Here is a 15,154-nt window from a genome sequence, read left to right as displayed (position 1 = left end):
AGGAAAGTGTGGAGATCCGGTCCCTGGTGAGTTTGAGGGAAGTGTGGTGATCGGGTCCCTGGTGAGTTTGAGGGAAGTGTGGTGATCGGGTCCCTAGTGAGTTTGAGGGAAGTGTGGTGATCTGGTCCCTGGTGAGTTTGAGGGAAGTGTGGTGATCATGTCCCTGGTGAGTTTGAGGAAAGTGTGGTGATCAGGTCCCTGGTGAGTTTTAAGAAAGTGTACTGATCATGTCCCTGGTGAGTTTTAATGAAGTGTAGTGATCAGGTCCCTGGTGAGTTTGAGGGAAGTGTGGTGATCAGGTCCCTGGTGAGTTTGAGGAAAGAGTAGTGATCAGGTCCCTGGTGAGCTTTACTTAAGTGTGGTGATCAGGTCCCTGGTGAGTTTGAGGGAAGTGTGGTGATCAGCTCCCTGGTGAGTTTCAGGGAAGTGTGGTGATCAGGTCCCTGGAGAGTTTCAGAGAAGAGTGCGGACCAGGTCTCTGGTGGGTTTGAGGGAAATGTGGTGATCAGGTCCCTGGTCAGTTTGAGGGAAGTGTGGTAATTGGGTCCCTGATGAGTTTGAGGGAAGTGTGGTGATCGGATCCCTGGTGAGTTTGAGGGAAGTGTGGTGATCGGGTCCCTGGTGAGTTTGAGGGAAGTGTGGTGATCGGGTCCCTGGTGTGTTTGAGGAAAGTGTGGAGATCCGGTCCCTGGTGAGTTTGAGGGAAGAGTGGTGATCGGGTCCCTGGTGAGTTTGAGGCAGGTGTGGTGATCGGGTCCCTAGTGAGTTTGAGGGAAGTGTGGTGATCTGGTCCCTGGTGAGTTTGAGGGAAGTGTGGTGATCGGGTCCCTAGTGAGTTTGAGGGAAGTGTGGTGATCTGGTCCCTGGTGAGTTTGAGGGAAGTGTGGTGATCATGTCCCTGGTGAGTTTGAGGAAAGTGTGGTGATCAGGTCCCTGGTGAGTTTGACGAAAGTGTACTGATCATGTCCCTGGTGAGTTTGAGGGAAGTGTGGTGATCGGGTCCCTGGTGAGTTTCAGGGAAGTGTGGTGATCATGCCCCTGGTGAGTTTGAGGAAAGTGTGGAGATCAGGTCCCTGGTGAGTTTGAGGGAAGTGTGGTGATCAGGTCCCTGGTGCGTTTGAGGAAAGTGTGGAGATCCGGTCCCTGGTGAGTTTGAGGGAAGTGTGGTGATCGGGTCCCTGGTGAGTTTGAGGGAAGTGTGGTGATTGGGTCCCTAGTGAGTTTGAGGAAAGGGTGGTGACCATGTCCTGGGAGAGTTTCAGAGAAGTGTAGTGATCAGGTCCCTGGTGAGTTTGAAGAAAGTGTACTGATCATGTCCCTGGTGAGTTTTAATGAAGTGTAGTGATCAGGTCCCTGGTGAGCTTTACTTAAGTGTGGTGATCAGGTCCCTGGTGAGTTTGAGGAAAGGGTGGTGACCATGTCCTGGGAGAGTTTCAGAGAAGTGTAGTGATCAGGTCCCTGGTGAGTTTGAGGGAAGTGTGGTGATCAGGTCCCTGGTGAGTTTCAGGGAAGTCTGGTGATCAGGTCCCTGGAGAGTTTCAGAGAAGAGTGGGGACCAGGTCTCTGGTGGGTTTGAGGGAAATGTGGTGATCAGGTCCCTGGGTCAGTTTGAGGGAAGTCTGGTAATTGGGTCCCTGATGAGTTTGAGGGAAGTGTGGTGATCAGGTCCCTGGTGAGTTTGAGGGAAGTGTGGTGATCAGGTCCCTGATGAGTTTCAGGGAAGTGTGGTGATCATGCCCCTGGTGAGTTTGAGGAAAGTGTGGAGATCAGGTCCCTGGTGAGTTTGAGGGAAGTGTGGTGATCAGGTCCCTGGTGCGTTTGAGGAAAGTGTGGAGATCCGGTCCCTGGTGAGTTTGAGGGAAGTGTGGTGATCGGGTCCCTGCTGAGTTTGAGGGAAGTGTGGTGATAGGGTCCCTGGTGAGTTTGAGGGAAGTGTGGTGATTGGGTCCCTGGTGAGTTTGAGGGAAGTGTGGTGATCGGGTCCCTGGTGAGTTTGAGGGAAGTGTGGTGATCAGGTCCCTGGTGAGTTTGACGAAAGTGTACTGATCATGTCCCTGGTGAGTTTGTGGGAAGTGTGGTGATAGGGTCCCTGGTGAGTTTGTGGGAAGTGTGGTGATCGGGTCCCTGGTGAGTTTGAGGGAAGTGTGGTAATTGGGTCCCTGATGAGTTTGAGGAAAGTGTGGTGATCGGATCCCTGGTGAGTTTGAGGGAAGTGTGGTGATCAGGTCCCTGGTGAGTTTGAGGGAAGTGTGGTGATCAGGTCCCTGGTGAGTTTCAGGGAAGTGTGGTGATCATGTCCCTGGTGAGATGGAGGAAAGTGTGGAGATCAGGTCCCTGGTGAGTTTGAGGGAAGTGTGGTGATCGGGTCCCTGGTGTGTTTGAGGAAAGTGTGGAGATCCGGTCCCTGGTGAGTTTGAGGGAAGTGTGGTGATCGGGTCCCTGGTGAGTTTGAGGGAAGTGTGGTGATCGGGTCCCTAGTGAGTTTGAGGGAAGTGTGGTGATCTGGTCCCTGGTGAGTTTGAGGGAAATGTGGTGATCGGGTCCCTGGTGTGTTTGAGGAAAGTGTGGAGATCCGGTCCCTGGTGAGTTTGAGGGAAGTGTGGTGATCGGGTCCCTGTTGAGTTTGAGGGAAGTGTGGTGATCGGGTCCCTGGTGAGTTTGAGGGAAGTGTGGTGATCGGGTCCCTAGTGAGTTTGAGGGAAGTGTGGTGATCTGGTCCCTGGTGAGTTTGAGGGAAGTGTGGTGATCATGTCCCTGGTGAGTTTGAGGAAAGTGTGGTGATCAGGTCCCTGGTGAGTTTGAAGAAAGTGTACTGATCATGTCCCTGGTGAGTTTGTGGGAAGTGTGGTGATAGGGTCCCTGGTGAGTTTGAGGGAAGTGTGGTGATCGGGTCCCTGGTGAGTTTGAGGGAAGTGTGGTGATCGGGTCCCTGGTGAGTTTGAGTGAAGTGTGGTGATCGGGTCCCTGGTGAGTTTGAGGGAAGTGTGGTGATCATGTCCCTGGTGAGTTTGAGGGAAGTGTGGTGATCAGGTCCCTGGTGAGTTTCAGGGAAGTGTGGTGATCAGGTCCCTGGTGAGTTTCAGGGAAGTGTGGAGATCAGGTCCCTGGTGAGTTTGAGGGAAGTGTGGTGATCGGGTCCCTGGTGTGTTTGAGGAAAGTGTGGAGATCCGGTCCCTGGTGAGTTTGAGGGAAGTGTGGTGATCGGGTCCCTGGTGAGTTTGAGGGAAGTGTGGTGATCGGGTCCCTAGTGAGTTTGAGGGAAGTGTGGTGATCTGGTCCCTGGTGAGTTTGAGGGAAGTGTGGTGATCATGTCCCTGGTGAGTTTGAGGAAAGTGTGGTGATCAGGTCCCTGGTGAGTTTGAAGAAAGTGTACTGATCATGTCCCTGGTGAGTTTTAATGAAGTGTAGTGATCAGGTCCCTGGTGAGTTTGAGGGAAGTGTGGTGATCAGGTCCCTGGTGAGTTTGAGGAAAGAGTAGTGATCAGGTCCCTGGTGAGCTTTACTTAAGTGTGGTGATCAGGTCCCTGGTGAGTTTGAGGAAAGTGTGGTGACCATGTCCTGGGAGAGTTTCAGAGAAGTGTGGTGATCAGGTCCCTGGTGAGTTTGAGGGAAGTGTGGTGATCAGCTCCCTGGTGAGTTTCAGGGAAGTGTGGTGATCAGGTCCCTGGAGAGTTTCAGAGAAGAGTGCGGACCAGGTCTCTGGTGGGTTTGAGGGAAATGTGGTGATCAGGTCCCTGGTCAGTTTGAGGGAAGTGTGGTAATTGGGTCCCTGATGAGTTTGAGGGAAGTGTGGTGATCGGATCCCTGGTGAGTTTGAGGGAAGTGTGGTGATCGGGTCCCTGGTGAGTTTGAGGGAAGTGTGGTGATCGGGTCCCTGGTGTGTTTGAGGAAAGTGTGGAGATCCGGTCCCTGGTGAGTTTGAGGGAAGTGTGGTGATCGGGTCCCTGGTGAGTTTGAGGGAGGTGTGGTGATCGGGTCCCTAGTGAGTTTGAGGGAAGTGTGGTGATCTGGTCCCTGGTGAGTTTGAGGGATGTGTGGTGAGCGGGTCCCTGGTGTGTTTGAGGAAAGTGTGGAGATCCGGTCCCTGGTGAGTTTGAGGGAAGTGTGGTGATCGGGTCCCTGTTGAGTTTGAGGGAAGTGTGGTGATCGGGTCCCTGGTGAGTTTGAGGGAAGTGTGGTGATCGGGTCCCTAGTGAGTTTGAGGGAAGTGTGGTGATCTGGTCCCTGGTGAGTTTGAGGGAAGTGTGGTGATCATGTCCCTGGTGAGTTTGAGGAAAGTGTGGTGATCAGGTCCCTGGTGAGTTTGACGAAAGTGTACTGATCATGTCCCTGGTGAGTTTGAGGGAAGTGTGGTGATCGGGTCCCTGGTGAGTTTGAGGGAAGTGTGGTGATCAGGTCCCTGGTGAGTTTCAGGGAAGTGTGGTGATCATGCCCCTGGTGAGTTTGAGGAAAGTGTGGAGATCAGGTCCCTGGTGAGTTTGAGGGAAGTGTGGTGATCAGGTCCCTGGTGCGTTTGAGGAAAGTGTGGAGATCCGGTCCCTGGTGAGTTTGAGGGAAGTGTGGTGATCGGGTCCCTGGTGAGTTTGAGGGAAGTGTGGTGATTGGGTCCCTTGTGAGTTTGAGGAAAGGGTGGTGACCATGTCCTGGGAGAGTTTCAGAGAAGTGTAGTGATCAGGTCCCTGGTGAGTTTGAAGAAAGTGTACTGATCATGTCCCTGGTGAGTTTTAATGAAGTGTAGTGATCAGGTCCCTGGTGAGCTTTACTTAAGTGTGGTGATCAGGTCCCTGGTGAGTTTGAGGAAAGGGTGGTGACCATGTCCTGGGAGAGTTTCAGAGAAGTGTAGTGATCAGGTCCCTGGTGAGTTTGAGGGAAGTGTGGTGATCAGGTCCCTGGTGAGTTTCAGGGAAGTCTGGTGATCAGGTCCCTGGAGAGTTTCAGAGAAGAGTGGGGACCAGGTCTCTGGTGGGTTTGAGGGAAATGTGGTGATCAGGTCTCTGGTCAGTTTGAGGGAAGTCTGGTAATTGGGTCCCTGATGAGTTTGAGGGAAGTGTGGTGATCAGGTCCCTGGTGAGTTTGAGGGAAGTGTGGTGATCAGGTCCCTGATGAGTTTCAGGGAAGTGTGGTGATCATGCCCCTGGTGAGTTTGAGGAAAGTGTGGAGATCAGGTCCCTGGTGAGTTTGAGGGAAGTGTGGTGATCAGGTCCCTGGTGCGTTTGAGGAAAGTGTGGAGATCCGGTCCCTGGTGAGTTTGAGGGAAGTGTGGTGATCGGGTCCCTGCTGAGTTTGAGGGAAGTGTGGTGATAGGGTCCCTGGTGAGTTTGAGGGAAGTGTGGTGATTGGGTCCCTGGTGAGTTTGAGGGAAGTGTGGTGATCGGGTCCCTGGTGAGTTTGAGGGAAGTGTGGTGATCGGGTCCCTGGTGAGTTTGAGGGAAGTGTGGTGATCAGGTCCCTGGTGAGTTTCAGGGAAGTGTGGTGATCAGGTCCCTGTTGAGTTTGAGGGAAGTGTGGTGATCATGTCCCTGGTGAGTTTGAGGAAAGTGTGGTGATCAGGTCCCTGGTGAGTTTGAGGGGTGTGGTGTTCGGGTCCCTGGTGAGTTTGAGTGTACTGTGGTGATCGGGTCCCTGGTGAGTTTGAGGAAAGTGTGGTGATCAGGTCCCTGGTGAGTTTGTGGGAAGTGTGGTGATAGGGTCCCTGGTGAGTTTGAGGGAAGTGTGGTGATCGGGTACCTGGTGAGTTTGAGGGAAGTGTGGTGATCGGGTCCCTGGTGAGTTTGAGGGAAGTGTGGTGATCGGGTCCCTGGTGAGTTTGAGGGAAGTGTGGTGATCAGGTCCCTGGTGAGTTTGAGAGAAGTGTGGTGATCAGGTCCCTGGTGAGTTTCAGGGAAGTGTGGTGATCATGTCCCTGGTGAGTTTGAGGAAAGTGTGGAGATCAGGTCCCTGGTGAGTTTGAGGGAAGTGTGGTGATCAGGTCCCTGGTGAGTTTCAGGGAAGTGTGGTGATCACGTCCCTGGTGAGTTTGAGGAAAGTGTGGAGATCAGGTCCCTGGTGAGTTTGAGGGAAGTGTGGTGATCGGGTCCCTGGTGTGTTTGAGGAAAGTGTGGAGATCCGGTCCCTGGTGAGTTTGAGGGAAGTGTGGTGATCGGTTCCCTGGTGAGTTTGAGGGAAGTGTGGTGATCGGGTCCCTAGTGAGTTTGAGGGAAGTGTGGTGATCTGGTCCCTGGTGAGTTTGAGGGAAGTGTGGTGATCATGTCCCTGGTGAGTTTGAGGAAAGTGTGGTGATCAGGTCCCTGGTGAGTTTGAAGAAAGTGTACTGATCATGTCCCTGGTGAGTTTTAATGAAGTGTAGTGATCAGGTCCCTGGTGAGTTTGAGGGAAGTGTGGTGATCAGGTCCCTGGTGAGTTTCAGGGAAGTGTGGTGATCAGGTCCCTGGAGAGTTTCAGAGAAGAGTGGGGACCAGGTCTCTGGTGGGTTTGAGGGAAATGTGGTGATCAGGTCCCTGGTCAGTTTGAGGGAAGTGTGGTAATTGGGTCCCTGATGAGTTTGAGGAAAGTGTGGTGGTCGGATCCCTGGTGAGTTTGAGGGAAGTGTGGTGATCAGGTCCCTGGTGAGTTTGAGGGAAGTGTGGTGATCAGGTCCCTGGTGAGTTTCAGGGAAGTGTGGTGATCATGTCCCTGGTGAGTTTGAGGAAAGTGTGGAGATCAGGTCCCTGGTGAGTTTGAGGGAAGTGTGGTGATCGGGTCCCTGGTGTGTTTGAGGAAAGTGTGGAGATCCGGTCCCTGGTGAGTTTGAGGGAAGTGTGGTGATCGGGTCCCTAGTGAGTTTGAGGGAAGTGTGGTGATCTGGTCCCTGGTGAGTTTGAGGGAAGTGTGGTGATCGTGTCCCTGGTGTGTTTGAGGAAAGTGTGGAGATCCGGTCCCTGGTGAGTTTGAGGGAAGTGTGGTGATCGGGTCCCTGGTGAGTTTGAGGGAAGTGTGGTGATCGGGTCCCTGGTGAGTTTGAGGGAAGTGTGGTGATCGGGTCCCTAGTGAGTTTGAGGGAAGTGTGGTGATCTGGTCCCTGGTGAGTTTGAGGGAAGTGTGGTGATCGGGTCCCTGGTGTGTTTGAGGAAAGTGTGGAGATCCGGTCCCTGGTGAGTTTAAGGGAAGTGTGGTGATCGGGTCCCTGGTGAGTTTGAGGGAAGTGTGGTGATCGGGTCCCTGGTGAGTTTGAGGGAAGTGTGGTGATCGGGTCCCTAGTGAGTTTGAGGGAAGTGTGGTGATCTGGTCCCTGGTGAGTTTGAGGGAAGTGTGGTGATCATGTCCCTGGTGAGTTTGAGGAAAGTGTGGTGATCAGGTCCCTGGTGAGTTTGAAGAAAGTGTACTGATCATGTCCCTGGTGAGTTTGTGGGAAGTGTGGTGATAGGGTCCCTGGTGAGTTTGAGGGAAGTGTGGTGATCGGGTCCCTGGTGAGTTTGAGGGAAGTGTGGTGATCGGGTCCCTGGTGAGTTTGAGTGAAGTGTCGTGATCGGGTCCCTGGTGAGTTTGAGGGAAGTGTGGTGATCATGTCCCTGGTGAGTTTGAGGGAAGTGTGGTGATCAGGTCCCTGGTGAGTTTCAGGGAAGTGTGGTGATCATGTCCCTGGTGAGTTTGAGGAAAGTGTGGAGATCAGGTCCCTGGTGAGTTTGAGGGAAGTGTGGTGATCCGGTCCCTGGTGAGTTTGAGGGAAGTGTGGTGATCGGGTCCCTGGTGAGTTTGAGGGAAGTGTGGTGATCGGGTCCCTAGTGAATTTGAGGGAAGTGTGGTGATCTGGTCCCTGGTGAGTTTGAGGGAAGTGTGGTGATCATGTCCCTGGTGAGTTTGAGGAAAGTGTGGTGATCAGGTCCCTGGTGAGTTTGAAGAAAGTGTACTGATCATGTCCCTGGTGAGTTTTAATGAAGTGTAGTGATCAGGTCCCTGGTGAGTTTGAGGGAAGTGTGGTGATCAGGTCCCTGGTGAGTTTGAGGAAAGAGTAGTGATCAGGTCCCTGGTGAGCTTTACTTAAGTGTGGTGATCAGGTCCCTGGTGAGTTTGAGGAAAGTGTGGTGACCATGTCCTGGGAGAGTTTCAGAGAAGTGTGGTGATCAGGTCCCTGGTGAGTTTGAGGGAAGTGTGGTGATCAGCTCCCTGGTGAGTTTCAGGGAAGTGTGGTGATCAGGTCCCTGGAGAGTTTCAGAGAAGAGTGCGGACCAGGTCTCTGGTGGGTTTGAGGGAAATGTGGTGATCAGGTCCCTGGTGAGTTTGAGGGAAGTGTGGTGATCGGGTCCCTGGTGTGTTTGAGGAAAGTGTGGAGATCCGGTCCCTGGTGAGTTTGAGGGAAGTGTGGTGATCGGTTCCCTGGTGAGTTTGAGGGAAGTGTGGTGATCGGGTCCCTAGTGAGTTTGAGGGAAGTGTGGTGATCTGGTCCCTGGTGAGTTTGAGGGAAGTGTGGTGATCATGTCCCTGGTGAGTTTGAGGAAAGTGTGGTGATCAGGTCCCTGGTGAGTTTGAAGAAAGTGTACTGATCATGTCCCTGGTGAGTTTTAATGAAGTGTAGTGATCAGGTCCCTGGTGAGTTTGAGGGAAGTGTGGTGATCAGGTCCCTGGTGAGTTTCAGGGAAGTGTGGTGATCAGGTCCCTGGAGAGTTTCAGAGAAGAGTGGGGACCAGGTCTCTGGTGGGTTTGAGGGAAATGTGGTGATCAGGTCCCTGGTCAGTTTGAGGGAAGTGTGGTAATTGGGTCCCTGATGAGTTTGAGGAAAGTGTGGTGGTCGGATCCCTGGTGAGTTTGAGGGAAGTGTGGTGATCAGGTCCCTGGTGAGTTTGAGGGAAGTGTGGTGATCAGGTCCCTGGTGAGTTTCAGGGAAGTGTGGTGATCATGTCCCTGGTGAGTTTGAGGAAAGTGTGGAGATCAGGTCCCTGGTGAGTTTGAGGGAAGTGTGGTGATCGGGTCCCTGGTGTGTTTGAGGAAAGTGTGGAGATCCGGTCCCTGGTGAGTTTGAGGGAAGTGTGGTGATCGGGTCCCTAGTGAGTTTGAGGGAAGTGTGGTGATCTGGTCCCTGGTGAGTTTGAGGGAAGTGTGGTGATCGTGTCCCTGGTGTGTTTGAGGAAAGTGTGGAGATCCGGTCCCTGGTGAGTTTGAGGGAAGTGTGGTGATCGGGTCCCTGGTGAGTTTGAGGGAAGTGTGGTGATCGGGTCCCTGGTGAGTTTGAGGGAAGTGTGGTGATCGGGTCCCTAGTGAGTTTGAGGGAAGTGTGGTGATCTGGTCCCTGGTGAGTTTGAGGGAAGTGTGGTGATCGGGTCCCTGGTGTGTTTGAGGAAAGTGTGGAGATCCGGTCCCTGGTGAGTTTAAGGGAAGTGTGGTGATCGGGTCCCTGGTGAGTTTGAGGGAAGTGTGGTGATCGGGTCCCTGGTGAGTTTGAGGGAAGTGTGGTGATCGGGTCCCTAGTGAGTTTGAGGGAAGTGTGGTGATCTGGTCCCTGGTGAGTTTGAGGGAAGTGTGGTGATCATGTCCCTGGTGAGTTTGAGGAAAGTGTGGTGATCAGGTCCCTGGTGAGTTTGAAGAAAGTGTACTGATCATGTCCCTGGTGAGTTTGTGGGAAGTGTGGTGATAGGGTCCCTGGTGAGTTTGAGGGAAGTGTGGTGATCGGGTCCCTGGTGAGTTTGAGGGAAGTGTGGTGATCGGGTCCCTGGTGAGTTTGAGTGAAGTGTCGTGATCGGGTCCCTGGTGAGTTTGAGGGAAGTGTGGTGATCATGTCCCTGGTGAGTTTGAGGGAAGTGTGGTGATCAGGTCCCTGGTGAGTTTCAGGGAAGTGTGGTGATCATGTCCCTGGTGAGTTTGAGGAAAGTGTGGAGATCAGGTCCCTGGTGAGTTTGAGGGAAGTGTGGTGATCCGGTCCCTGGTGAGTTTGAGGGAAGTGTGGTGATCGGGTCCCTGGTGAGTTTGAGGGAAGTGTGGTGATCGGGTCCCTAGTGAATTTGAGGGAAGTGTGGTGATCTGGTCCCTGGTGAGTTTGAGGGAAGTGTGGTGATCATGTCCCTGGTGAGTTTGAGGAAAGTGTGGTGATCAGGTCCCTGGTGAGTTTGAAGAAAGTGTACTGATCATGTCCCTGGTGAGTTTTAATGAAGTGTAGTGATCAGGTCCCTGGTGAGTTTGAGGGAAGTGTGGTGATCAGGTCCCTGGTGAGTTTGAGGAAAGAGTAGTGATCAGGTCCCTGGTGAGCTTTACTTAAGTGTGGTGATCAGGTCCCTGGTGAGTTTGAGGAAAGTGTGGTGACCATGTCCTGGGAGAGTTTCAGAGAAGTGTGGTGATCAGGTCCCTGGTGAGTTTGAGGGAAGTGTGGTGATCAGCTCCCTGGTGAGTTTCAGGGAAGTGTGGTGATCAGGTCCCTGGAGAGTTTCAGAGAAGAGTGCGGACCAGGTCTCTGGTGGGTTTGAGGGAAATGTGGTGATCAGGTCCCTGGTCAGTTTGAGGGAAGTGTGGTAATTGGGTCCCTGATGAGTTTGAGGGAAGTGTGGTGATCGGATCCCTGGTGAGTTTGAGGGAAGTGTGGTGATCGGGTCCCTGGTGAGTTTGAGGGAAGTGTGGTGATCTGGTCCCTGGTGAGTTTCAGGGAAGTGTGGTGATCAGGTCCCTGTTGAGTTTGAGGGAAGTGTGGTGATCATGTCCCTGGTGAGTTTGAGGAAAGTGTGGTGATCAGGTCCCTGGTGAGTTTGAGGGGTGTGGTGTTCGGGTCCCTGGTGAGTTTGAGTGTACTGTGGTGATCGGGTCCCTGGTGAGTTTGAGGAAAGTGTGGTGATCAGGTCCCTGGTGAGTTTGTGGGAAGTGTGGTGATAGGGTCCCTGGTGAGTTTGAGGGAAGTGTGGTGATCGGGTCCCTGGTGAGTTTGAGGGAAGTGTGGTGATCGGGTCCCTGGTGAGTTTGAGGGAAGTGTGGTGATCGGGTCCCTGGTGAGTTTGAGGGAAGTGTGGTGATCAGGTCCCTGGTGAGTTTGAGAGAAGTGTGGTGATCAGGTCCCTGGTGAGTTTCAGGGAAGTGTGGTGATCATGTCCCTGGTGAGTTTGAGGAAAGTGTGGAGATCAGGTCCCTGGTGAGTTTGAGGGAAGTGTGGTGATCAGGTCCCTGGTGAGTTTCAGGGAAGTGTGGTGATCATGTCCCTGGTGAGTTTGAGGAAAGTGTGGAGATCAGGTCCCTGGTGAGTTTGAGGGAAGTGTGGTGATCGGGTCCCTGGTGTGTTTGAGGAAAGTGTGGAGATCCGGTCCCTGGTGAGTTTGAGGGAAGTGTGGTGATCGGTTCCCTGGTGAGTTTGAGGGAAGTGTGGTGATCGGGTCCCTAGTGAGTTTGAGGGAAGTGTGGTGATCTGGTCCCTGGTGAGTTTGAGGGAAGTGTGGTGATCATGTCCCTGGTGAGTTTGAGGAAAGTGTGGTGATCAGGTCCCTGGTGAGTTTGAAGAAAGTGTACTGATCATGTCCCTGGTGAGTTTTAATGAAGTGTAGTGATCAGGTCCCTGGTGAGTTTGAGGGAAGTGTGGTGATCAGGTCCCTGGTGAGTTTCAGGGAAGTGTGGTGATCAGGTCCCTGGAGAGTTTCAGAGAAGAGTGGGGACCAGGTCTCTGGTGGGTTTGAGGGAAATGTGGTGATCAGGTCCCTGGTCAGTTTGAGGGAAGTGTGGTAATTGGGTCCCTGATGAGTTTGAGGAAAGTGTGGTGATCGGATCCCTGGTGAGTTTGAGGGAAGTGTGGTGATCAGGTCCCTGGTGAGTTTGAGGGAAGTGTGGTGATCAGGTCCCTGGTGAGTTTCAGGGAAGTGTGGTGATCATGTCCCTGGTGAGTTTGAGGAAAGTGTGGAGATCAGGTCCCTGGTGAGTTTGAGGGAAGTGTGGTGATCGGGTCCCTGGTGTGTTTGAGGAAAGTGTGGAGATCCGGTCCCTGGTGAGTTTGAGGGAAGTGTGGTGATCGGGTCCCTAGTGAGTTTGAGGGAAGTGTGGTGATCTGGTCCCTGGTGAGTTTGAGGGAAGTGTGGTGATCGGGTCCCTGGTGTGTTTGAGGAAAGTGTGGAGATCCGGTCCCTGGTGAGTTTGAGGGAAGTGTGGTGATCGGGTCCCTGGTGAGTTTGAGGGAAGTGTGGTGATCGGGTCCCTGGTGAGTTTGAGGGAAGTGTGGTGATCGGGTCCCTAGTGAGTTTGAGGGAAGTGTGGTGATCTGGTCCCTGGTGTGTTTGAGGGAAGTGTGGTGATCGGGTCCCTGGTGTGTTTGAGGAAAGTGTGGAGATCCGGTCCCTGGTGAGTTTAAGGGAAGTGTGGTGATCGGGTCCCTGGTGAGTTTGAGGGAAGTGTGGTGATCGGGTCCCTGGTGAGTTTGAGGGAAGTGTGGTGATCGGGTCCCTAGTGAGTTTGAGGGAAGTGTGGTGATCTGGTCCCTGGTGAGTTTGAGGGAAGTGTGGTGATCATGTCCCTGGTGAGTTTGAGGAAAGTGTGGTGATCAGGTCCCTGGTGAGTTTGAAGAAAGTGTACTGATCATGTCCCTGGTGAGTTTGTGGGAAGTGTGGTGATAGGGTCCCTGGTGAGTTTGAGGGAAGTGTGGTGATCGGGTCCCTGGTGAGTTTGAGGGAAGTGTGGTGATCGGGTCCCTGGTGAGTTTGAGTGAAGTGTGGTGATCGGGTCCCTGGTGAGTTTGAGGGAAGTGTGGTGATCATGTCCCTGGTGAGTTTGAGGGAAGTGTGGTGATCAGGTCCCTGGTGAGTTTCAGGGAAGTGTGGTGATCATGTCCCTGGTGAGTTTGAGGAAAGTGTGGAGATCAGGTCCCTGGTGAGTTTGAGGGAAGTGTGGTGATCCGGTCCCTGGTGAGTTTGAGGGAAGTGTGGTGATCGGGTCCCTGGTGAGTTTGAGGGAAGTGTGGTGATCATGTCCCTGGTGAGTTTGAGGAAAGTGTGGTGATCAGGTCCCTGGTGAGTTTGAAGAAAGTGTACTGATCATGTCCCTGGTGAGTTTTAATGAAGTGTAGTGATCAGGTCCCTGGTGAGTTTGAGGGAAGTGTGGTGATCAGGTCCCTGGTGAGTTTGAGGAAAGAGTAGTGATCAGGTCCCTGGTGAGCTTTACTTAAGTGTGGTGATCAGGTCCCTGGTGAGTTTGAGGAAAGTGTGGTGACCATGTCCTGGGAGAGTTTCAGAGAAGTGTGGTGATCAGGTCCCTGGTGAGTTTGTGGGAAGTGTGGTGATAAGGTCCCTGGTGAGTTTGAGGGAAGTGTGTTGATCAGGTCCCTGGTGAGTTTGAGGGAAGTGTGGTGATCGGGTCCCTGGTGAGTTTGAGGGAAGTGTGGTGATCGGGTCCCTGGTGAGTTTGAGGGAAGTGTGGTGATCATGTCCCTGGTGAGTTTGAGGAAAGTGTGGTGATCAGGTCTCTGGTGAGTTTGAGGAAAGTGTGGTGATCAGGTCCCTGGTGAGTTTGAGGGAAATGTGGTGATCAGGTCCCTGGTGAGTTTGAGGGAAGTGTGGTGATCGGGTCCCTGGTGAGTTTGAGGGAAGTGTGGTGATCGGGTCCCTGGTGACTTTGAGGGAAGTGTGGTGATCGGGTCCCTGGTGACTTTGAGGGAAGTGTGGTGATCCGGTCCCTGGTGAGTTTTAGGGAAGTGTGGTGATCAGGTCCCTGGTGAGTTTGAGGGAAGTGTGGGGACCAGGTCCCTGGTGAGTTTCTGAGAAGAGTGGGGACCAGGTCCCTGGTGAGTTTCTGAGAAGAGTGGGGACCAGGTCTCTGGTGAGTTTCTGAGAAGAGTGGGGACCAGGTCTCTGGTGAGTTTCAGGGAAGTGTGGTGATCTGGTCCCTGGTGAATTTCAGGGAAATGCGGGGTCTCGATCTTTGGTGAGCTTCGGGAGAAGACAGCAAACAACACCAACTGAGTGAGATGCTGAACCATTGAGATTCCCAAATAGTTGAATTATAAAATAACTTTTAAAAATGGAAAATAAATTAGTTGCGTTTTATAAAATGTCTTCATAACCACAGATTACCACAGATTATGCATTTTACGGTCAATAAAATTGTAAATAAAATGTAAATATCCTCCCATGAAGCAAGTATGAAGTGTTTATGAATTATCAACTTATGAATTCACCACTCTCAGCAAGTGGAGAAGACACTTTGAAATTTCCAAACACACTACAAAATTCTTTGAATTATGAAGAATATTTCTGCATGGCCTTTGGATCCACTTTCAATTCAGTACACATCAGGCTAATTTATGGATCGGTTCAAATGCTTTGTTGTTTTTCTCATCTTTTGATTTGTGGAGCTTTGTGCATTCTTTCTGTTTATCTACATAGTCATTGAGTTGAGGGCGGTTAAAAATCACAACAATAACCTCACCAGTACAGATCTGCACTGGCAAGTCATTACATTGAAGCCAGTGGCTGGGGCTGAAACTTCACTCCTGGCTGATCTAGAGATAAGTGACCTGATGAACACTGCATATGACGGAATGGTTTATTGTCCCACGTTAATGCTCAGACCGAGGGTTTAACAACGCTGCAGTTGAGCTGAATACTTACTGTGTTCACAGTGGACTCCCTCCCAGCCTTCACACTCACAATGGTATCTTCCAGCATGAAGTATGCATTCCCCACCGTTCATACATGGATTAGGTTTGCACAAGTTGACTGGCTGCTTGGCCACTGTTAAAATAATGCAGAAACATGTTCACCAAAACAGTGTCAAAATATTTTCCACTGATGTAATTCCTTACGTTCATCACCTTCCGAATCAGCTCTTATCTTTCCCATGCATTCCATTTCTCTATCGTAAGCCATCTCTTTTACGTGCTGTTGTCATCTCTTTTCTCTAGGTAATAAACCACCCTAATCCTTAAATCCGACCAGCCTTTAACTTTGAAAAGAAGGTGGCGGGGTTGGGAATTCATGTAATATATTCCAACATTAATCAATTGACTGAAACAATAAGCATCCTATTCAATCCACAAAAGGGATTGAAAACTGCAGAGTAATTAATCACAATTATTGAGTTGAATCAGTGAAAACACTTGACATCAGCACAAATATATCCTTATATATAGGATTATGATTTGAACTTGCATTTATAGAAAATAATAATCTTTAGTTCACTGTGTTTTGAAACACCATGATGGTCAGTAGAATGTGCTAGTGATTCCCAT

General features: G+C 51.7%; 1 protein-coding gene across 1 annotated transcript in view; it reads right to left on the bottom strand.

Moving 5' to 3' along the window:
* vwa2 (von Willebrand factor A domain containing 2) overlaps positions 1-15,154 on the bottom strand; it is an 89,980-nt gene that overhangs the window by 31,942 nt on the left and 42,884 nt on the right. Inside the window, exon 13 of the mRNA XM_059948006.1 lies at positions 14,535-14,657. Coding sequence (XP_059803989.1) covers positions 14,535-14,657 — 123 coding nt within the window. The remainder of the gene's footprint in view (positions 1-14,534; positions 14,658-15,154) is intronic.

This window comes from Hypanus sabinus, chromosome 22 (assembly GCF_030144855.1).
Source record: "Hypanus sabinus isolate sHypSab1 chromosome 22, sHypSab1.hap1, whole genome shotgun sequence".
Taxonomy (NCBI): Eukaryota; Metazoa; Chordata; class Chondrichthyes; order Myliobatiformes; family Dasyatidae; genus Hypanus; species Hypanus sabinus.
This window is presented reverse-complemented; position numbering and strand designations above follow the sequence as displayed.